Below are 22,555 nucleotides of genomic sequence, written 5' to 3' on the forward strand. Positions count from 1 at the left end.
AAGAAGTCAGTGTGAGTTGTCTGAGTCGTCATAGCAACCCTTTCCTCCACTCTGGGCAGACTGCCAAGAAAAGAACTAAATGATACAATGTTTACACTTCTGAATGACTAAGTCATCTCTGTGTAGAAGTTCTCAGTTTAACCATTTAAAGACTAAATCTTTTCTGACACTTGTTGCTTACAAGTAAAAAATCCTGTATTTTCTGCCAGAAAATCACTTAGACCCCCCAAAAAATATATATATTTTTTTAGCAGAGATCCTAGGGAATAAAATAGCGGTTGTTGCAATATTTTATGTCACACGGCATTTGCACAGAGGTCTTTCAAATGCATTTTTTGGGGAAAAAAATACACCATTTAAAAAATAAAATAAAAACAGTAAAGTTAGCCCTTTTTTTTTTTTTTTTTTTTTTTTTTTTGTCCAAAAGTTTTGACTACCTGTTTTTATTTAATATATAGGTTTTTTGTTTTTTTTCATCTAGATCATACATACAAGTAAACTGATTGGAGGTTTGTTTTGTTTAATAAATGTTTAAAGCGGGAGTCCGCCGGGACTCCGCGTTTTTTTTTTTTTTTTTTTTTAAAGCCAGCAGCTACAAATACTGCAGCTGCTGACTTTTAAAATAATGACACTTACCTGTCCAGCGTGCCCGCGATGTCGGCACCCGAAGCCGATCTCTAGATCGACACTCGAGTGCTGCCGCCGCCGCCATCTTGGGTATGGGAATCAGGAAATGGAGCCTTTCGGCTTAATTTCCCGGTTCCCTACTGCGCATGCGTGAGCCGCACTGCGCAGTGAGGACGGTCCCCGCTGCCTCTGGGATCTGTGTGTTTCCCAGCAGGCAGCGGGGCACTTGCGGAAGGGGGCGGGCACTTGCGGAAAGGGGCGTAATGTACGCCCCTTTCCGCAGAGAGCTAGCCCGGAAGTGGGTGCAGTTACCTGGATTATCCAGGTAACTGCACCCCCCTGAAAGGTGCCAATTGTGGTGCCGGAGGGGGGGAGGGTTCCGATGAGCGGAAGGTCCATTTTAGGGTGGACCTCCGCTTTAAGTGTAAGAAATTTTCTGTATCACTAATGAAGGCTGCTTTCACACTGGAGTGGGCAGACGTTGATGGTAAAACGCAATCATTTTGCCATCATTTTAGCGGTGCTATTTGGCTGCTAGTGGGGCACATATAACCCAGCTAGCGGCCAAGGAAGAGGTTAAATGCGCCCATGAAGCACCGCTGCCAAATCACATTGCATGCGCTTCGGCAGTGGTGTCCATTCATATCAATGGGCAGGAGTGGTGGAGGAGCGGTATACACCACTCCAAACGTGCTGCTTGCAGGACTTTTTTTTTTTAAGATCCTGCCAGCGCATCGCCTCAGTGTGAAAGCACTCTATCTTTCACGCAGACTGCAGGGGAGCCATTTTGCAGGCACTTTACAGGCGCTATTTTTAGCCCAAAAGCGCCTTAAAAAACGCCCCAGTGGAAAAGGTGTGTTAGATCAAGGGGGATTAAAAATAAATAAATAAAATAAAATCGGCCTAACATATCGGCCCAAAAAAATCGGCATCATATATCGGCTATCGGCCTCCATGATTTCTAAATATCGGCATCGGCATCGGCCAGAGAAAAACCCATATCGGTCGACCTCTAATATATATATATATATATATATATATATATATATATATATAATATGTTTGGGGGGGTTCTAAGTAATTTTGCTAGGAAAGAAATACTGATTTTAATTTGTAAGCAACAAATGTCAGAAAAAGGCTTAGACATGAAGCAGTTAATCTATTTGAAAACGTTTGGTGAAATTTAGTGACGTTCATTCAATGAATGTTTTATGAATGGATCCCCAAAGTGTATCCATGTATGTGTTTTTATTTTTATTTTTTTCATTAATTTTTTCCTTGTAGTATAAAGGTGGAGCCCCTGGACGTCTCACAACCATTGCGCGAGGATGAAGAATCGCAGAAAGATGAGCTCTCCGAAGACGGAACTTCTAGTGCCCCCGGAACACTTCCTGAGGGCTGGAGAAAGATCGTCACACGGAGAAAAACGGGGAAAACGGCGTGGAGACGTGACGTGTATTTTATAAGGTGGGTGACCTATAGATTCAAGACATGCTCTATAAGCAACCAATCAATAGTCCATATAAACCCCGAGACATTCCTTCTTCTGAAGTCCCATTTCCACCCCACCGATGTTGATCTGCATTTTGCTGTTCCATGTTTGCACATTCCACCTTAATTTGGATAAATAACCCGTTCACTGCCAGAGAGGTTTTTTCACGTTTAGCTCAACCCTGCCAGTGGCGGCCCCCCATGGTCCCTGGGCTCTCCCGCTTTTACTAGGAGCCCGGGAACACAACCACCGGCTTCAGGATGGAGAGCAGGGCGTACCCGTATCCACGGCTTTAAACAGCAACAGTGGACTAGCCTGCTACATCAATTTTTCACTTTGGTTTTCGGGGTGTCTTTGTGGCATCCTTTTGTTCCGAACACATTACCCAGTCCATATCGGTATAGATATCCACCATGACATTTTTCCCCGTTGAGATCTGATTCAAAGTGTTCCGTTAATATTTCTGAGCAGTGTTCAATATTTTTTAAATTCAGAATAATACAGAATAACAAAATACAAGATAATCAACAATCGTACAATGCTGGTCACATAAATCAATCGAGTGGCGGCCCGTCCATTAGGGGCGCCGCTCTCCTAATCTATGCGACTGACCCCAATCTAAATGCGGGGCGCCAGACGCATGGATTCCAATGGGGTTATATATTTTTTTTTTAAGCACATGATTCGAGCCAGAGGCTCTAATTGTTTTAAAAAAAAAAGGGTGGGCTCGGGGCACAGAGCACTACGCCCCGATCCCACCCAGTTGTGTGACAAATGCAAATTAATATTGGCTATTGTCATCCTGATTCTTCTCCTGGCCAATCGGGAAGCATGTTCTGAGACCCGATTGGCCAAGAGGAAAAGTGATCGTATTGGCCGCCAAGGTAAAGAGGATGGAAGCCGCCTCAGTGAAGCCACTGAGGAGGAGGAGACACAGGAAGGAGCCAAAGCTGCTAGATGGGGTAAGTGGGGGGGGGGCAAGCAATCAACCAGGGGTATGGGGCCTGGGTACCAGGTAAGGAGGATGGAAGCTGCCGAGGAGGAGGAGACACAGGAAGGAGCCAAAGCTGTTAGATGGACTATGTGGGGGGCGGACAAGCAATGGGGGGGGGGCTGGGTACCTGGCGTCTTGTTTGATGTCCCGTCCCCCCCACCAGCCGCCACTGGGTCAATTCATATATGGAGCACCCCGAAACCCAGGGGAAGTCAAACACACCAGAGAGGAGGATTCAAGGGACAAGCTGGCATATTCCTTATTTGTACTTTCTCTAGGGATGTGGCACCATCCAAATGGGGCAATTACCAATTGTCTGACATAATTATGTATATATTTTGGTTTGTCCCCTTCCATAATGAAGTCTTGAGGACATCTGTGATTATTTCCTGCAGGGGTTTTGTTTTGTTCTTCGTTTATGTCTGTAGCTTTTATTTTTGTACTTTTTTTTTTTTTTTTTTTCAAATGTAATAAAAAGAGGGGAAAGAGAAGTTTTTTTTTTTTTAATATAAACATAACCATAGTAATTGTGATATACAATGCTTTAACCTTCATTTGGGATTTAGAAAGTATAAAGCATAAATCCTTCCCTTTCCTCTTTTTTGATAGCCCTGAAGGAAGCAAGCTGCGATTGAAAACTGCTCTAGAAAAATATCTCAACACCCACCACCCCGAGATAAAACTGGAAGATTTTGACTACTCGGTTCCTTCTCAACAACAAAGGCACGGAACAAGTATAGTCACAGAATTCATTAATAATATGGATAATAGAGACAGATCAGCCCTCCAGCTTCTATGCACACTGTGCCCCCCCCCTCTCCGGGCTCCTATGCATATTGTGGCCCTCCAGCCACTGTGCCCCTCTGGCTCTTATGCACACTGTGGTCCCTCCGGCTTCGATACATGCTGTGACCCTCCCTGTCCCCACCTTTATGCACACTGTGGCCCCCAGCTTCTGTTGCAAATACACTGTGGCCCCCAGCTTCTGTTGCAATGTACACTGTGGCCCCCAGCTTCTGTTGCAACGTACACTGTGGCCCCCAGCTTCTGTTGCAACGTACACTGTGGCCCCCAGCTTCTGTTGCAACGTACACTGTGGCCCCCAGCTTCTGTTGCAACGTACACTGTGGCCCCCAGCTTCTGTTGCAATGTACACTGTGGCCCCCAGCTTCTGTTGCAATGTACACTGTGGCCCCCAGCTTCTGTTGCAACGTACACTGTGGCCCCCAGCTTCTGTTGCAACGTACACTGTGGCCCCCAGCTTCTGTTGCAACGTACACTGTGGCCCCCAGCTTCTGTTGCAATGTACACTGTGGCCCCCAGCTTCTGTTGCAATGTACACTGTGGCCCCCAGCTTCTGTTGCAACGTACACTGTGGCCCCCCCAGCTCCTGGTTGCTCCTGGGGTCTGTACCGAAGAGAGGCTGGGCTGGGGTCTGTACGGATGAGAGGCTGGGGTCTGTACGGATGAGAGGCTGGGGTCTGTACGGATGAGAGGCTGGGGTCTATACAGATGAGAGGCTGGGGTCTATACGGAAGAGAGGCTGGGTATACAGACTTTTCCCCCTCCATATGGTCTGCACTTACCAGCTCAGGAGAGATTTGTGTGAGAAGGTTCCTCTTGCCTCTATGATATGCGGGGAGCAAGGGAGGAGATTCGCTCTCACGCTGATCTCTGGGCTCCGGCTGTCACTGAAGCACGGAGTGCAGACTCGGTGAGAGTGTCGCGGCTGTGCGGGAAGCACTGTGTCCGGCAGCCTGCGACTCTCTCACAGTAGGGCCGACAATGGACTCGGGGCTATGGGCCCGCAGGTTCGGGGCTCCGGCCTCAATAGCCACCCCTTAACAACGCCTATGGTTCTAAGTAATTTGCTAGCAAAAAAATACAAATTTTTAACTTGTAAGCAGCAAATGTCAGAAAAAGGCTTAGGCATGAAGGGGTTAATCTATTTAAAACCGTCCGGTGAAGTTTAGTGACATTCATTCAATGAATGTTTTATGAATAGATCCCCAAAGTGTATCCATGTATGTTTTAAATTTTTGTATTTTTTTTTTTTCTTCCTTGTAGTATAAAGGTGGAGCCCCTGGATGTCTCAGAACCATTGTGCGAGGATGAAGAATCGCAGAAAGATGAGCCCTCCGAAGGTGGAACTTCTAGTGCCCCCGGAACACTTCCTGAGGGCTGGAGAAAGATCGTTACACAGAGAAAAACGGGAAAAACAGCGGGGAGACATGACGTGTATTTTATAAGGTGGGTGACCTATAGATTCAAGACATGCTCTATAAGAAACCTTCAATAGTCCATATAAATCCAGAGACATTCCTTCTCTTGAAGAACCATTTCACACCACTGATGCTGATCTGCATTTTGCTGTTCCATGTTTGCACATTCCAACTTCATTTGGATTATTAACCCGTTCACTGCCTTAGACGTTTTTGCACACGTTTAACTAGTTCAGCCCGGGCCAGTGGCGGCCCCCCATGGTTCCTGGGTTCTCCAGGGAGCCCGGGAACACAACCACCGGCTTCAGGATGGAGAGCGGTGTGAGGGCAAGGCGTACTCGTATCCACGAGGATTTAGCCTTTTCCGCTTTCAGATCCGCTAATTTCCTGGCCAGGACAGCCAGGGGGCACATCTAACTGAGCCGATCTGTGCTCAGTTAGATGGTGTGAAGGGCAGGGGAGACATTGGGGTCTATTAGATCCCCCTAATGTCTCCATAAATCATTTCCCTTTCGGATTAATAGTATTAAAAATATACTGAATAAAGAGTACCTGTCACCTGCCCAATGCTATCACATGGGGGGCTTTATTAACCTTTTGTGATGGCCATCAGGTAAAAAAATAAAATAAATGAATAAAATAAAAAAAGTTGTAAAAAAATAAAATCTCTCTGAAGGAACGGCCACCCATGCTTTTCCTTCAGAGCCCTGTGCCATGATCAGCAGATCCTGCGTGCGCGGGAATGACGTCATTGCGGCCTCCGGCCAAGCACAGAGCCGGAGTCCGGAAACCCGGTTGCAAGACAAGTGCAGCTGTGGCATTGCTGGAAGGCTTCGTTTTCAGGTAAGTTTCACATAATGTGCTAGTATGCGATGCCAGGTGGCTGGCATCAGGTGTCTTATTTGATGCCCACGCCCCCCCACCAAATATGCAGCATTAGCCGCACTGGATCAGTCCATATATGGAGCACCCCAAAAACCCAGTGGAAGTCGGTCAAACACACCAGAGAGGAGGATTCAAGGGACCAGCTGGTATATTCTTTAATTGTACTTTCTCTAGGGATGTGGCACCATCCAAATGGGGAACTTGCCAATTGTCTGACATTTTGTATATGTTATGGCTTGGCCCCTTCCATAATGATAGGATTCGCTTGGCAGGTGATGGCCCATTGACTATAGATATCCAGCATGGCGTTTTTCCCCGTTTTTGAGATCCGATTCAAAGTGTTCCTTTTAATATTTCTGAGCAGTGTACAATATTTTTTAATTCAGAATAATACAGAACAACAAAATACAAGATAATCAACAATCGTACAATGCTGGTCACAAAAGTCAATCCAGTGGCGGCACGTCCATTAGGGGCGGCGCCCTCCTAATCCATGCGACTGGCCCCTAATCTAAATGCGGGGCGCCGGACACATGGATTCCAATGGGGTTATATATATATATATATATATATATATATATATATATATATATATATATATATTTTTTTTTTTTTTAAGCACATGATTTGAGCCAGAGGCTCTATTTAGCTTCAAAAAAGGGTAGGCTCGGGGGACACAGAGCACTGCATCCCGAGCCCACCCGGTTGAGTGACGATAGCGAATTTAATATTAGCTATTGTTATCCTGATTCTCCTCCCGGCCAATCAGGAAGCGGGTCCTGAGAGGAAAAGCAATCGTATTGATTGACCGCCAAGGTAAGGAGGATGAAAGCTGCCTCCGTGAAGCCGCTGAGGAGGAGGAGACACAGGAAGGAGCCAAAGCTGTTAGATGGGGTAAGTGGGGGGGACAAGCGATCAACGGGGGGGGGGGGGGGCCTGGGTACCGGGTGTCTTGTTTAATGTTGTCGTCGTCCCCCACCAGCCTCCACTGGGTCAATCCATATATGGAGCATCCCAAAAACTCATCCAAATGGGGCAATTACCAATTGTCTGACATAATTATGTATATATTTTGGTTTGTCCCCTTCCATAATGAAGTCTTGAGGACTCTAACATCTGTGATTATTTCCTGCAGGGGTTTTATTTTGTTCTTCGTTTATGTCTGTAGCTTTTATTTTTGTACTTTTTTTTTTTTTTTTTTTTTTTTTTTTTTTTTTTATTCCATATTTTATTTAAAAAAAAAAAAAAAAAGAGGGGAAAGAAGTTTTTTTTTTTTTTTTTTTTTTTTTATAAACTTAACCATAGTAATTGTGATATACAATGCTTTAACCTTCATTTGGGATTTAGAAAGTATAAAGCATAAATCCTTCCCTTTTTCTCTTTTTTCATAGCCCTGAAGGAAGCAAGCTGCGATCGAAAACTGCTCTAGAAAAATACCTCAACACCCACCACCCCGAGATAAAACTGGAAGATTTTGACTACTCGGTTCCTTCTCAACAACAAAGGCACGGAACAAGTATAGTCACAGAATTCATTAATATGGATAATAGAGACAGATCAGCCATCCTGAGTGGTGTGCCGGAAGAACCTAAAGATTGTGCTGAAGGCCGTGCGGGTGACCGCCCTGAAGGCCGTGCGGGTGACCGCCCTGAAGGCCGTGCGGGTGACCACCCTGAAGACCATGCGGTTGACCACCCTGAAGGCCGTGCGAATGACCATCCTGATGGCCGTGCAGGTGACCACCCTGAAGACCATGCGGAGGACCACCCTGAAGACCATGCGGAGGACCACCCTGAAGACCATGCGGAGGACCACCCTGAAGACCATGCGGAGGACCACCCTGAAGACCATGCGGAGGACCACCCTGAAGACCATGCGGAGGACCACCCTGAAGACCATGCGGAGGACCACCCTGAAGACCATGCGGAGGACCACCCTGAAGACCATGCGGAGGACCACCCTGAAGACCATGCGGAGGACCACCCTGAAGACCATGCGGAGGACCACCCTGAAGACAATGCGGAGGACCATCCTGAAGATATGCAAAACACAGAAGAAGATCCATTTATTGAGGATGAGAATGACAGAACGCCAACAATGAAATGTGTTGGCCGTAAGAGAGTCAGGAGTCACAGAAAAGGATCAGAAAAAGCTCTGAGGACTGTCGCCAGAATAAAACGTCCAAGAAAATATTCTTCCACTAAGCCAGCGATGGCAACAAAAATCCAGAAATACAAGAGAAAGAACACGGTTTTGAAAAAGCCCAAGAAAGAAGAATCGAGTGAAACTGACACATTTAATGAATGTCAATTACAGAACTCACACCGGCAGATGGACTTTATTAAGGTCAAAGATCCCACAGACCTTTGTGATCCAGTGACAGTCTCAGAAGACGCAGAAGATCAGATATCCACACTGCCACTGGAGCAGCAGACTGGAGCTGAGAATGATCAGACGGCCAGCAATTCAAGTGATGACAACTTACTAACGTCTTCTGGGAAGACAAAGGGTAATTTTATCCTCTCTTCTCTAGAAATCTGGGATCCAGAGGGAGTACTAAATATCCCAGCATCAGTGGGAGTAAACAAAAAAAAAGACATGGCACCTGTGATGTGTAGGAGGAGGAATAGCGCCCAAACATAGGTGTCATTTGAAGACATGGTGCCCCATTATTCATATTAATGGGAGGAATGGTGCCTCATCATTGGTGTCAGTGGAAGGAATGGCACCCCATGATTTAGTGTCAGTGGAAGGTATAGTGCCCCATCATTTGGTGTCAGTGGAAGGTATAGTGCCCCATCATTTGGTGTCAGTGGAAGGTATAGTTCCCCATCATTTGGTGTCAGTGGAAGGTATAGTGCCCCATGATTTAGTGTCAGTGGAAGGTATAGTGCCCCATGATTTAGTGTCAGTGGAAGGTATAGTGCCCCATGATTTAGTGTCAGTGGAAGGTATAGTGCCCCATGATTTAGTGTCAGTGGAAGGTATAGTGCCCCATAATTTGGTGTCAGTGGAAGGTATAGTGCCCCATCATTTGGTGTCAGTGGGAGGAATGGTGCCCCATCATTTGGTGTCAGTGGAAGGTATAGTGCCCCATCATTTGGTGTCAGTGGAAGGTATAGAGCCCCATCGTTTGGTGTCAGTGAAAAGAATTATGCTCCACTGTTCCAATGTCAGTGGAAGGAATTGTTCCCCGAGGGCCAGATAAAGGCAATAGCCGGCCCATGGGCCTCTGTTTGGAAACCACTGTTCTACACCAAACAACACTATTCCAGGGAACCCCTAAGGCTGCTTTCACACTGGGGCGGGAGCGGCGTCGGCGGTAAAGTGCCGCTATTTTTAGCGGCGCTTTACCGTCGTTTTAGCGACGGTCTGCGGGCGCTAGCGGGGTGGTTTTAACCCCTGCTAGCGGCGGAAAAAGGGTTAAACCCGCCAGCGGCGCTTTGCCGGCGGTATTGCCGCGGTGTCCCATTGATTTCAATGGGTAGGAGCGGTGAATACACCGCTCCTTCACCGCTCCAAAGATGCGGCTAGCAGGACTTTTTTCACTGTCCTGCCAGCGCATCGCTCCAGTGTGAAAGCCCTCCGGCTGTCACACTGGAGTGACAGGGGCTGGTTTTTTTCAGGCGCTACACAGGCGCTATTTTTAGCGCTGTAACGCCTGAATACCGCCCCAGTGTGAAAGCAGCCTAAGTAATGAATATGAATGGACTGTATGTTATAGGTGTGTAAGTCCTGTTGTCTATCAGCCAGTGCAATACCTGTGTACTATGTCTTTATTTTAGATTTTATCACAAGATCACAGGTGGAAAAAAGAAAGACCAGCCACTACTTCTCCAAGAAAGCCACAAGAGATGGTTTGTTTAGCTTATATATATTTTTGTATTGATAAATGGCTAACATTTATTTTCAAAAAATATCCAGAATAATAGTAAATGTCAAGCTCACAATCCATAAATCATAGACTCCAACATCTGCAAAGGATCGAGGCCTGTACAGAAAGTATTGCAAATTCTCTTCTCTTCGCTCACTCTTTTTTTTTTTTTTCTTCTTCTTCTTTCCTTTTTTTCTTTTCTCTTTCTTTATTTTTATTATTCCCCCTTTTTCTTTCTTTCTTTCTTTCTTTCTTTCTTTCTTTCTTTCTTTCTTTCTTTCTTTCTTTCTTTCTTTCTTTCTTTCTTTCTTTCTTTCTTTCTTTCTTTCTTTCTTTCTTTCTTTCTTTCTTTCTTTCTTTCTTTCTTTCTTTCTCCTTCATTCCTTCTCTTCCTTTTTCCCTTCCCTTCCTTTCCTTTTTCCCTTCCCTTCCTTTCCTTTTTCCCTTCCCTTCCTTTCCTTTTTCCCTTCCCTTCCTTTCCTTTTTCCCTTCCCTTCCTTTCCTTTTTCCCTTCCCTTCCTTTCCTTTTTCCCTTCCCTTCCTTTCCTTTTTCCCTTCCCTTCCTTTTTCCCTTCCCTTCCTTTTTCCCTTCCCTTCCTTCCTTGCCTTCTTCCTTGCCTTTCTTTCCTTCTGTCTTCTTTCTATTTTTCTTTTTCTTTCTTTATTTTTTGTTCCCCCCCCTCCTCCTTCCTTGCCCATATCAGTCACAAATCCTGGGGAAGGTAGTTAATCAAATCAGGCCAGTGATGTCTAGATGGGCCTACATTTCTCTCACAAGATCTCTAGAACTAATTAAAATTCTACAAACTTTAGCAAATATCACCGGTATGGGGGTAAGCCAGCTTTCAACGAATGCTTCCACCCATTTCCCCTCTTCTTTATTTAAAGGGAAACTTGTTCATTTCAGTTCCTTAATGCATTTTGTATTTTTTTTTTTTTGTAACGTTTACCTAAAAGTAATTTTTAATGTATCTTTTACATTCGTTCTGTTCTATAATAATTGACTCCATATGCGGACCTCTAGTTACTTCCTAGTTTCTGGCCTAGGCAAACGATTTCATGAATCCCAGGAGTCTTCAGGAGGGGAGGAGGGTTTTTCTCAGTTAAGTACGCCCTCCTTCCGGTGTTCCATCAGAATCGGCGACCTGTCACATTAGGTAACGAAGTGACATTCCGTCACCTGCACATGCATACACCCACTAGCAGGTTGCTTAATCTGACAGAATACTGTAGTTGGAAGAAGACAGGGGACATCTTACTACACCCAGCTCCGTCTTTAATTTAACAGTCATTTTATCAATAAAGTTAACGTATATACATAAATATACTGTGTTGACAATCCGTAATGGTTATTTGATGTTACATTTTGTAAGCCTAAAGTTTTAGCGCTGAGCATTGCGGGGTATCAAATAACCATCACAGATGTCAGTATCCTAAATTTATTTATATCCACTGACTTTATTGAAAAAAAATTACTCCTAAATTGAAAACATAGCTGGGTGTACTAAGATGTCCACTGCCACCTTCTTCTGACTACAGTGTTCTGTCAGATTTGGCAACCTGCTAGCGGGTGTATGCATGCACAGGTAACTGGACGTCACTTACGTTGCCAAATCTGACGGGCCGCTGAATTTGACGGAACGCCTGCATGCCTAAGCAAAGGTCAGATGGATTCCAGGAAGTAAATGCTACATGAATCATCTGCTTTTAACGCAAGATGGCTGCAGCCAGAAATGCTAGGGGGGTGTTTTTCAAAGTGATTTATCGACAACATTAAACACTGGGACATAAATGGATTGGGGAATTTGCTTTAAATTTTAATAAATGAATTAAAGCGGAGTTCCACTCGTCTGTAACTTTATTAAATGTCAGCAGCTACAAAAAAAGTGTAGCTGCTGACTTTTAATAAACACACACTCACCTGTCCAGTGATGCAGCCGCCCAAAGCCTTGCTCCCCTCCTCTCCGAGGCGCAGGCATTGCAAGTGCGGGCACCCAGCTGTGACCGCTTGCGGCTCCACAACCGGGTGCGCACCGTGCATGAGCGAGTTGCGCTGGGCTCTTTTAGTGGCCCGTCAATCTTCTGGGACCTGTGATGTGAGGGAGGGTGGGAGGAGAAACCTATGGGGAAAGGAGGAGTTGCCGAGGTGACGTGAGCAGGAATTGGGAGCTGGGTACCGGCTCCCCCCCCCCCCCCCCCCCCAAAGAAATTGCATGCTAAATGTGGCATGTAAGGGGGCACTCTTCCACCCTTGGGTGGAACTCTGCTTTAAATAGCAGTTTTTAGTTTGTGGTGCTCCGATGCCGTGTTGTTCCGCTTTAAACATATTTATATGCGCCCTTTACGTCCAATTTAAAGAAGGATGCTGACATAGGAAGTTGATAGATTTTCAGGTGTTCCCTGTTTTCTGAATCTGCGTTTTTATTCTTGATTTCCCATTTCTGACCTAGCTTTTCTTTGGATTCCTCCTTGCTCTGATGTCCTGTTCCGACCTGGCTTAATTTTAACACTAGCTCATCGGTCTGCTCGTTGCTGACCTCGGCTTGCTTCTTGACCACGATCCTGCCGTTTACCCGTTGCTGATTTTGGCTTGCTCCCTGACCATGCTTTTGCTGTCTACCCGTTGCTGACCTTGGCTTGCCTCTGGATCACTTCTCTGCCTTCTGTCCTTCCCGAAACCTGCCTTCTGCACAGTCAACCACTGGTCGTCTTGCTTCCAGCCTATCGTGGGTTCTGATGCCTCTGTCAGCTGTTCCAGTCTGTGGCTCTGTGGCTTCTCCCCTCAGTTGTCCAGTGATCTCCTCCGCAATCTACAAGTTTACCTCTGATCACCTGTGGACTGGACTCTCATCACCCATTCCACTTTGTGCCCTTTTACTCTCTGTCACCGTTTCCGGGGGATGTTTGGACCAGAGATGTAAGGCAAGCCCTCTCGTCAAGTTGGCCTCTAACCAGGTACGTGATACTAATCATAACAAGAAAAAGGTCAAGATCTGCCAGCAAAAATATTTCGTTTCTTTTTTCTTAACTGCTGTATAAGTTTGGAATGGATAAAAAAGGTGGAATCATTGCTGCTTCCATTGGATCCCACCTCAATGTAGGTAAAACAGTAGTCTGAATCTACCAGAGCCAGTAAGATCCATGAAAAATACTTGAAGTTTTTGGTTCCACTATACAGTGGCATCACCATCCTGATATGTGTCTCATCAATAGCCCCTAAGCAGTTGGGGAAATTTGGTGTGTTGCCAGGAAACAAACAACAATCTCATTCCATCTTGTGGGAACTGGCATGATTATTTTCTGTAGGTTTTTAGCTTGATTGTTAAAATACGTGGATTCCTATGAATGTCCACTAGCTAGAAACCTGCAAAGGAAGCAAAAATTAAAACGCTGTACTCTGTACTTTTTTTTTTTTTTATTTTTTTTTTAGTGCAAACTGTAAAGACACAATGGTGTAGCATGAAAGACAATTACAGAAGAGATTTGCTGCAAATACAAAAAGAGAAGAGGAGTGCTTCCAGAGCCAACAGGTAGGTCCCATACCAATATTTCCATCAGCTGGACTTTCCAAGACCCTGTTTTAGTTATTCCGGTTAAAGAAAAATTAAAGGCAAAACTCTTTAGTTTTGGATAGATTGGAGAGGAATTAACAACCCTGCTACGAAGTTTTGGTGTCTGTGTACCTGTTAAGGAGATTCGCCCTCTCTACTATTTACCATGATCATTGAAAGTAAAAGAAAGTCCCAAATTTTGGGTTGTTCCCAGAAAAGTAATAGAGGGGAAATCTTTCAATGAATAGTAGTTCTGGTGACCTGGGGGTCCCCAAAGAATTTATAATATCGGTATGCAGCGCTAATCTAATATGAGTATATAAACTCCATATGGTAGACGATGACTAGAACAGGTGAAATCCCTGCACAAGCTTCAGTGTGAAAATTGATACGCTCAACACCACAGTGTTTCCAGCAAGTCCGTCAAACCATGAAATCAGACCGAGATGTAGTCAAAAACATAGCCAAAGTTCAGTAACCGGAACAGATAGTCAGCCAAGCCAGAAGTCAGGGATCAATGTAGTGGAACAGCAAGCAGGATCTGGAGCAGGGATGTCACAAAAGCAAGTCTTTAAACAGGAACGCAGGTGAAATCTCTGTGATGGCGAAGGCAAAGATCCACTAGGTTGAACGGCTTAAGTAGGCGGGACTGAGGAGCAGGATATCATCAACAGCTGAGTAACTGGAGAGATAGGAGCTGGAAATTAGCTGACAGCTGAGCGGCCAGCTCTGAGAAGAAAGAGCTGAGCCCAGCCCTGACAAAGTCTTCTTGCCAGAGGAGTTGGACCCTCAAGTTATAAAGCGGTCAAATACTCATGTAACAAAGGACTATCCCAATCCTCAGCACTAGACCTCAGGTGAAGTAGCTCACATCAAGATCTCTATGGTCTGTATATAAGAACTCCCAATTCATACAACTGGTATCACGATCATGTGGGCACTCAACTCCCCATGATGTTCAGTGGTATAATAGACATACAGTAAAAGGTTGCATAGTGAAGCACGTTCATAAATTGCAATTTTTTTAATTAAAATTGTACTTGCAAACATCCAATAAAAATAACCATTAAAATAGCAACAATCTAAGAGGCCACAGGTCGTAGCGTGTTTGTGTCATCCGTATTGGGATGCTTGCCTTTACACTCATATGATCTTTAATGGCCACCCAGTCTTCGGCCGTAGGGTTCAATATGGAGTTGGCCCACCCTTTGCAGCTATAACAGCTTCAACTCTTCTGGGAAGGCCGTCCAAGGTTTAGGTGTGTCTCTATGGGAATGTTTGACCATTCTTGCAGAAGCACATTTGTGAGGTCAGGCACTGATAAGAATACGTTGTGAGAAAAGACAAGCTGAAATCATTAGCAGTGTCATTTTTATTACTAGCACCACCCAGAACAAAATCTCTATCTATGTTGCCCACATTGGAGTTGAGCTTATCCAACTCCTCTTCTTTTTACCCCTTATCAACAAATCTGGCTTTTAGTGTCATAGCCTGTTTCAAATAGTCATCTTTGATAGTACAATTCTGATTTAAGCGGACAAAGTGGCTTTTAGGAACTGACCACAGCCAAGAGGGATGGTGAAACTCCCTTGACCCATATAGCTGTTCCGATAAGTGTCTTTAAAGAAAGTGGAGGTAATCAGAGTGCCATCCCTCACTTCAATTTTCAAATCCATAAAATGGATCATATAAGTACTGGCCTCATATTGTAAGGCAATACCCAAAGAATTATCATTGAGTTGTTCAATAAAGAGACAGAGTGATTGCATGTCGACATCCCATAGGAGGAAGACGTCCTCCATATATCTTCCCTAAACCAATTGCGGGCTTCTATTTCTATAGATGATGTCCTCCTCCCACTTGGCCATAAATAAGTTTGCCAATACTGGGGGCGAATTTGACACCCATGGCGACCCCTCTAAATCTGAGGTGCTATAACCCTCCCTTGCTCTATTCAAAACTAAAAAAAAAGGTTTTGCCTATTCTACTTTAATTTTATTATGTTTGTATGTTCAGAAAGGCTCTCTACTTTTACGATATATATTTATTTTCTAGAATGAAAAGTAACTTTGACAAAGAGGAGCAAGATCCTTCACATGTAGATCCTGATGAAGCAGAGGAAACAAGTGAACGTAACCAGCTGTGTCCATTAAGCCCTATGGTGTCTGATAACAACAACTCTGCGACAACGGTTGAGGCAACTCAGGAGGCAGAGTCTGAAGTGGCTGGTCCTTTGACATCACAGCCGTCAGGGAGACTCGGGCTAGTGTCTTCTTGTAGTCCCTCAAACCAAAGCCGCCATCGTGAATTGGAGAACCAGCTGCTGTTGGCTCTTAACACATTCATGGAGCAGAGGCAGGCAGAACAAAGTCCAATGTACCATTTTGCAGTCTCGATGGTTCCACTCTTGGATAAAGTATCTGAGGATAGAGTTGTAGATGTGAAACGTCATGTGCTTGATCTCATTGCTTCTTATCTGTCATCAGATGCCCCACCCGATCGCCTCTATGTTTACCCCTTCAACTGTCAATCCTGTAATCGCCAACTCTGTTCTCCACCACCTTATTTTGTTCATGCTCCAGTTCAACACAGTCTGCCTGATCAGTCAACTTCTGAGGTTCAAATACCACCCAGGTCCTGCACACCCCTGACTCCTACTTTAAGCTCCCAGCCCAGTTATCATTCACCCTTTGAGGAGAAAAGCTCCTCACCCGTTAAAACTGGCCAAACTAGGCTAACCTCTTGTACCCTCTTCTGACCATTCCCCACTGCAGGCCACTGAAATCAAGTATTCGAGATAGTGAACTAGAAGAAAGGTCCCCATTATTGTCTATGGATTGATGGGAAAATGCTACTGTGTAAACGTTTATGATTTTTTGTTAAGGAAAAAATAAGTTGTATTTGTCAAAAGTTATGGCTTCTGTGAAAAATGCAGAGATTAAAATATTTTTCACACAATTCTCTCTTGTGCATTTTCTTTTGCATTTAGGACGACTTATAATTTTATGTTGAAGAGTGTCACTGTCGACATAGAAGTGGTGAATTTTAAGCCGCGTACACACGGGCGGACTGTCTGGCCAACTTAGTCCGTCGAAACACATTTCAGCGGACAGTCCGCTCGTGTGTGGGCTTCAGCTGACTTTTTCAGCGTGCAGTCTGGCGGACTAAGTATTTCGGAATTTCCGTAATATTGTCCGTCGTACTTTGGTTTCAGCGGACAATCCGCTCGTGAGTAGGCTAGTTCGACGGACTAAGAATGGCGCATGCTCAGAAAGGATTTACACGGCGAAAGGTTGCATTGCTGTGTATTGGACTTCCTATTTCTAGTCCCGTCGTACGTGCTGTACACGTCATCGCGCAAACTTTCGACGGACTGTTTTGCATCCGTGTGTGGTCAAGTCCGTTCATTTGAAAGTAGGACGGACTGTCCGTCGGATTGTCTGACGGACTAAGTTGGCCATACAGTCCGCCCCGTGTGTACGCGGCTTTAGAAGTCCAGATGGTCGTTTAAGTTGTGAAATAGCATAAATTCCTAATATCCTGAATAAAGAAATATATACCAACATTTCTCAACCTTTTTAACACGAAGGAACCCTTGAAATACATTTTTTGTTCAGCCATGGCCAAAAGTTTTGAGAATGACACAAATTATTAATTTTCACAAAGTCTGCTGCCTCAGTTTTTATGATGGCAGTTTGCATATACTCCAGTATGTTATGAAAAATCCCTCTTTGCCATGAAAATTAACTTCATCCCATAAAAAAAAAAAACATTTCTACTGCATTTGTGAAGAACGCTTCAGGGCCCCCAGAAAGTCCAGAAATGCCAGGACATCTACTGTTGATTTAGCTGCGGGATCGGGGCACCGCCAGTGCAGGGCTTGCTCAGGAATGGCCGCAGGCAGATGTGAGTACATCGGCACGCACAGTGAGGAAAAGACTTTTGGAGAATGACCTGGTGTCAAGAAGGGCAGCAAAGAAGCCACTTCTTTGCAGGAAAAACATCAGGGACAGACTGATATTCTGCAAAAGGTACAGGGATTGGACCGCTGAGGACCGGGGTAAAGTCATTTTCTCTGATGAATCATTTTTCCGATTGTTTGGGGCATCCATAAAAATCCTTGCCTGAAGAAGAAAAGAGGAGTGTTACCGTCAGTCCTGCATCATGCCAACAGTAAAACCATCCTCAGACCATTCATGTGTGGGGTTGCTTCTCAGCCAAGGGAGTGGGCTCGCAAACAATTTTGTCTAAGAACACAGCCATTCATAAAGAATGGTGCAAAAACATCCTCCGAGAGCAACTTCTCCCAACCTTCAAAGGCCGTTTAACGAACCATGCCTTCTCCATCATGATGGAGCACCTCCTTTGTCAGAACTAGGTGGCTTGTGGAAAAAAAAGAAAATTTTGGGTCCATGGCAAGGAAACTCCCTGGACCTTAATCCCATTGAGAACTTGTGGTCAATCCTCGAGACTGAACAAAAAACCCCCCACAAATTCTGGCAAACTCCAAGCATTGATTATGCAAGAATGGGCTGCCATCAGTCAGGATGTGGCCCAGAAGTTAATGACAGCATGTCAGGGAGGATTGTAGAGGTCTTGAGAAAGAAGGGTCAGCACTAGTGATGGCCGAACGGTTCGCCCGGCGGTCGTTTCGCGGCGAATTTCCGACTTTCGCCGTCCGCGGGTTCGAACGCCTTTTTCCGTCGTTCGCCCCGGCGGACTTACGTGTTTAATGTATACAAGAACTTTAACCTTTCGTGACACGTTTATCATGTGTTACAGGACAACCAATTGAGACATGACAGCTCATGGACACTTGGACATTCCCCCTAACCTATAAATACACCCGATCCGGTGGCCATTTTACATTCTTTCTTCTGTCACTGTAGGGAAAGGATCCTGTGTGGAGTAGGGACAGAGAAAACGCTAGCTATTTGGTACACAAAAGTTCTTTTCAGGACTGGTATAGGTGTTAGGTCAGCAGCCTGAGTTTCTTTTGTCAGTTTAGATAAAGGGACAGAGCGCTGTATGCTGCTATTTTAGGGACAGCTCAGCCAGATTAGTCTTTCTTCATCATCATCATCATCATCATCATTAGCTGTTACTATCAGGTCCACAAAAGAGCTGTTCCAGCTAATCGTTCCAGCCTACTCTTTTTTGCCAATTTGTATAGGGACAGGCAGGAAGCAGTGTGTCAGGCAGTGAGGATAATTTTAAAGACTTGCTGTTACTATTAGTTCCACAAAGGTTCTTTTCAGGACTGGTATCAGTGGTACGGTAATAGGCTTGTACACGTATAATATTCTTTCTTCCAAATATAGAAAGAATATTATACTTGACTGCTGCCCTTCTGCTGCAGTCTGCTAATCATTCACAACTCACTTGTTCCACAAAGCTCTTTATCAGGACTGGTAACTTGGTCTGTCTAGGGTGCTACGGTACATAGGCTTGGGTGCGGTACAGTCTGCTGTTCTGTAAGGACCGCTATCGGTCCACAATACATAGGGTTGCCGTGCACTACTGCTGACCGCTGCCCTATACTGCAGCAGTCCTTCATTGGTATAGGGACTGACGTACAGTCTGCTAATCACTAACACACAACCTGCTTGGTCCACAAAAGTTCTTATAAGGACTGGTAACTTGGTATAGGGTGCTACGGTACATAGGCCTGAGTGCGTTACAGTCTGCTGTTCTGTAAGGACCGCTATCGGTCCACAATACATAGGGTTGCCGTGCACTACTGCTGACCGCTGCCCTATACTGCAGCAGTCCTTCAGCGGTATAGGGACTGACGCACAGTCTGCTAAACACTAACACACAACCTGCTTGGTCCACAAAAGTTTTTATAAGGACTGGTAACTTGGTATAGGGTGCTACGGTACATAGGCCTGAGTGCAGTACAGTCTGCTGTTCTGTAAGGACCGCTATCGGTCCACAATACATAGGGTTGCCGTGCACTACTGCTGACCGCTGCCCTATACTGCAGCAGTCCTTCATTGGTATAGGGACTGACGTACAGTCTGCTAATCACTAACACACAACCTGCTTGGTCCACAAAAGTTCTTATAAGGACTGGTAACTTGGTATAGGGTGCTACGGTACATAGGCCTGAGTGCGTTACAGTCTGCTGTTCTGTAAGGACCGCTATCGGTCCACAATACATAGGGTTGCCGTGCACTACTGCTGACCGCTGCCCTATACTGCAGCAGTCCTTCATTGGTATAGGGACTGACGTACAGTCTGCTAATCACTAACACACAACCTGCTTGTTCCACAAAAGTTCTTATAAGGACTGGTAACTTGGTATAGGGTGCTACGGTACATAGGCTTGAGTGCGGTACAGTCTGCTGTTCTGTAAGGACCGCTATCGGTCCACAATAGATAGGGTTGACGTGCACCACTGCTGACCGCTGCCCTATACTGCAGCAGTCCTTCAGCGGTATAGGGACTGACGTACAGTCTGCTAAACACTAATACACAACCTGCTTGGTCCACAAAAGTTCTTATAAGGACTGGTAACTTGGTATAGGGTGCTACGGTACATAGGCTTGAGTGCGGTACAGTCTGCTGTTCTGTAAGGACCGCTATCGGTCCACAATAGATAGGGTTGACGTGCACCACTGCTGACCGCTGCCCTATACTGCAGCAGTCCTTCAGCGGTATAGGGACTGACGCACAGTCTGCTAAACACTAACACACAACCTGCTTGGTCCACAAAAGTTTTTATAAGGACTGGTAACTTGGTATAGGGTGCTACGGTACATAGGCCTGAGTGCGTTACAGTCTGCTGTTCTGTAAGGACCGCTATCGGTCCACAATACATAGGGTTGCCGTGCACTACTGCTGACCGCTGCCCTATACTGCAGCAGTCCTTCATTGGTATAGGGACTGACGTACAGTCTGCTAATCACTAACACACAACCTGCTTGGTCCACAAAAGTTCTTATAAGGACTGGTAACTTGGTATAGGGTGCTACGGTACATAGGCCTGAGTGCGTTACAGTCTGCTGTTCTGTAAGGACCGCTATCGGTCCACAATACATAGGGTTGCCGTGCACTACTGCTGACCGCTGCCCTATACTGCAGCAGTCCTTCAGCGGTATAGGGACTGACGCACAGTCTGCTAAACACTAACACACAACCTGCTTGGTCCACAAAAGTTCTTATAAGGACTGGTAACTTGGTATAGGGTGCTACGGTACATAGGCCTGAGTGCAGTACAGTCTGCTGTTCTGTAAGGACCGCTATCGGTCCACAATACATAGGGTTGCCGTGCACTACTGCTGACCGCTGCCCTATACTGCAGCAGTCCTTCATTGGTATAGGGACTGACGTACAGTCTGCTAATCACTAACACACAACCTGCTTGTTCCACAAAAGTTCTTATAAGGACTGGTAACTTGGTATAGGGTGCTACGGTACATAGGCTTGAGTGCGGTACAGTCTGCTGTTCTGTAAGGACCGCTATCGGTCCACAATAGATAGGGTTGACGTGCACCACTGCTGACCGCTGCCCTATACTGCAGCAGTCCTTCAGCGGTATAGGGACTGACGTACAGTCTGCTAAACACTAATACACAACCTGCTTGGTCCACAAAAGTTCTTATAAGGACTGGTAACTTGGTATAGGGTGCTACGGTACATAGGCTTGAGTGCGGTACAGTCTGCTGTTCTGTAAGGACCGCTATCGGTCCACAATAGATAGGGTTGACGTGCACCACTGCTGACCGCTGCCCTATACTGCAGCAGTCCTTCAGCGGTATAGGGACTGACGCACAGTCTGCTAAACACTAACACACAACCTGCTTGGTCCACAAAAGTTTTTATAAGGACTGGTAACTTGGTATAGGGTGCTACGGTACATAGGCCTGAGTGCGTTACAGTCTGCTGTTCTGTAAGGACCGCTATCGGTCCACAATACATAGGGTTGCCGTGCACTACTGCTGACCGCTGCCCTATACTGCAGCAGTCCTTCATTGGTATAGGGACTGACGTACAGTCTGCTAATCACTAACACACAACCTGCTTGGTCCACAAAAGTTCTTATAAGGACTGGTAACTTGGTATAGGGTGCTACGGTACATAGGCCTGAGTGCGTTACAGTCTGCTGTTCTGTAAGGACCGCTATCGGTCCACAATACATAGGGTTGCCGTGCACTACTGCTGACCGCTGCCCTATACTGCAGCAGTCCTTCAGCGGTATAGGGACTGACGCACAGTCTGCTAAACACTAACACACAACCTGCTTGGTCCACAAAAGTTCTTATAAGGACTGGTAACTTGGTATAGGGTGCTACGGTACATAGGCCTGAGTGCAGTACAGTCTGCTGTTCTGTAAGGACCGCTATCGGTCCACAATACATAGGGTTGCCGTGCACTACTGCTGACCGCTGCCCTATACTGCAGCAGTCCTTCATTGGTATAGGGACTGACGTACAGTCTGCTAATCACTAACACACAACCTGCTTGTTCCACAAAAGTTCTTATAAGGACTGGTAACTTGGTATAGGGTGCTACGGTACATAGGCTTGAGTGCGGTACAGTCTGCTGTTCTGTAAGGACCGCTATCGGTCCACAATAGATAGGGTTGACGTGCACCACTGCTGACCGCTGCCCTATACTGCAGCAGTCCTTCAGCGGTATAGGGACTGACGTACAGTCTGCTAAACACTAATACACAACCTGCTTGGTCCACAAAAGTTCTTATAAGGACTGGTAACTTGGTATAGGGTGCTACGGTACATAGGCTTGAGTGCGGTACAGTCTGCTGTTCTGTAAGGACCGCTATCGGTCCACAATAGATAGGGTTGACGTGCACCACTGCTGACCGCTGCCCTATACTGCAGCAGTCCTTCAGCGGTATAGGGACTGACGTACAGTCTGCTAAACACTAATACACAACCTGCTTGG

At 45.6% G+C, this 22,555-nt stretch overlaps 1 protein-coding gene across 9 annotated transcripts in view; it reads left to right on the top strand.

Moving 5' to 3' along the window:
• The window catches only part of MBD4 (methyl-CpG binding domain 4, DNA glycosylase), a 43,715-nt gene that overhangs the window by 2,483 nt on the left and 18,677 nt on the right, over positions 1–22,555 (top strand). For 4 of the 9 annotated variants that reach the window (XM_077451607.1, XM_077451608.1, XM_077451606.1 and 1 more), the window contains exons 2-6: positions 1,912–2,094; positions 3,723–3,836; positions 5,181–5,363; positions 7,612–8,729; positions 10,006–10,077. In XM_077451607.1, the coding sequence (XP_077307733.1) occupies positions 1,912–2,094; positions 3,723–3,836; positions 5,181–5,363; positions 7,612–8,729; positions 10,006–10,077 (1,670 nt within the window). Of the gene's footprint in view, positions 1–1,911; positions 2,095–3,722; positions 3,837–5,180; positions 5,364–7,611; positions 8,730–10,005; positions 10,078–12,544; positions 13,050–13,524; positions 13,625–15,700; positions 16,604–22,555 lie in introns of those variants that run through there. The other 5 variants (XR_013262277.1, XR_013262279.1, XM_077451604.1 and 2 more) reach the window with 5 other exon arrangements.

Source organism: Lithobates pipiens, unplaced genomic scaffold (genome assembly GCF_037356315.1).
Source record: "Lithobates pipiens isolate NorthernLeopardFrog02 unplaced genomic scaffold, aLitPip1_a1.2 Scaffold_23, whole genome shotgun sequence".
Lineage (NCBI taxonomy): Eukaryota > Metazoa > Chordata > Amphibia > Anura > Ranidae > Lithobates > Lithobates pipiens.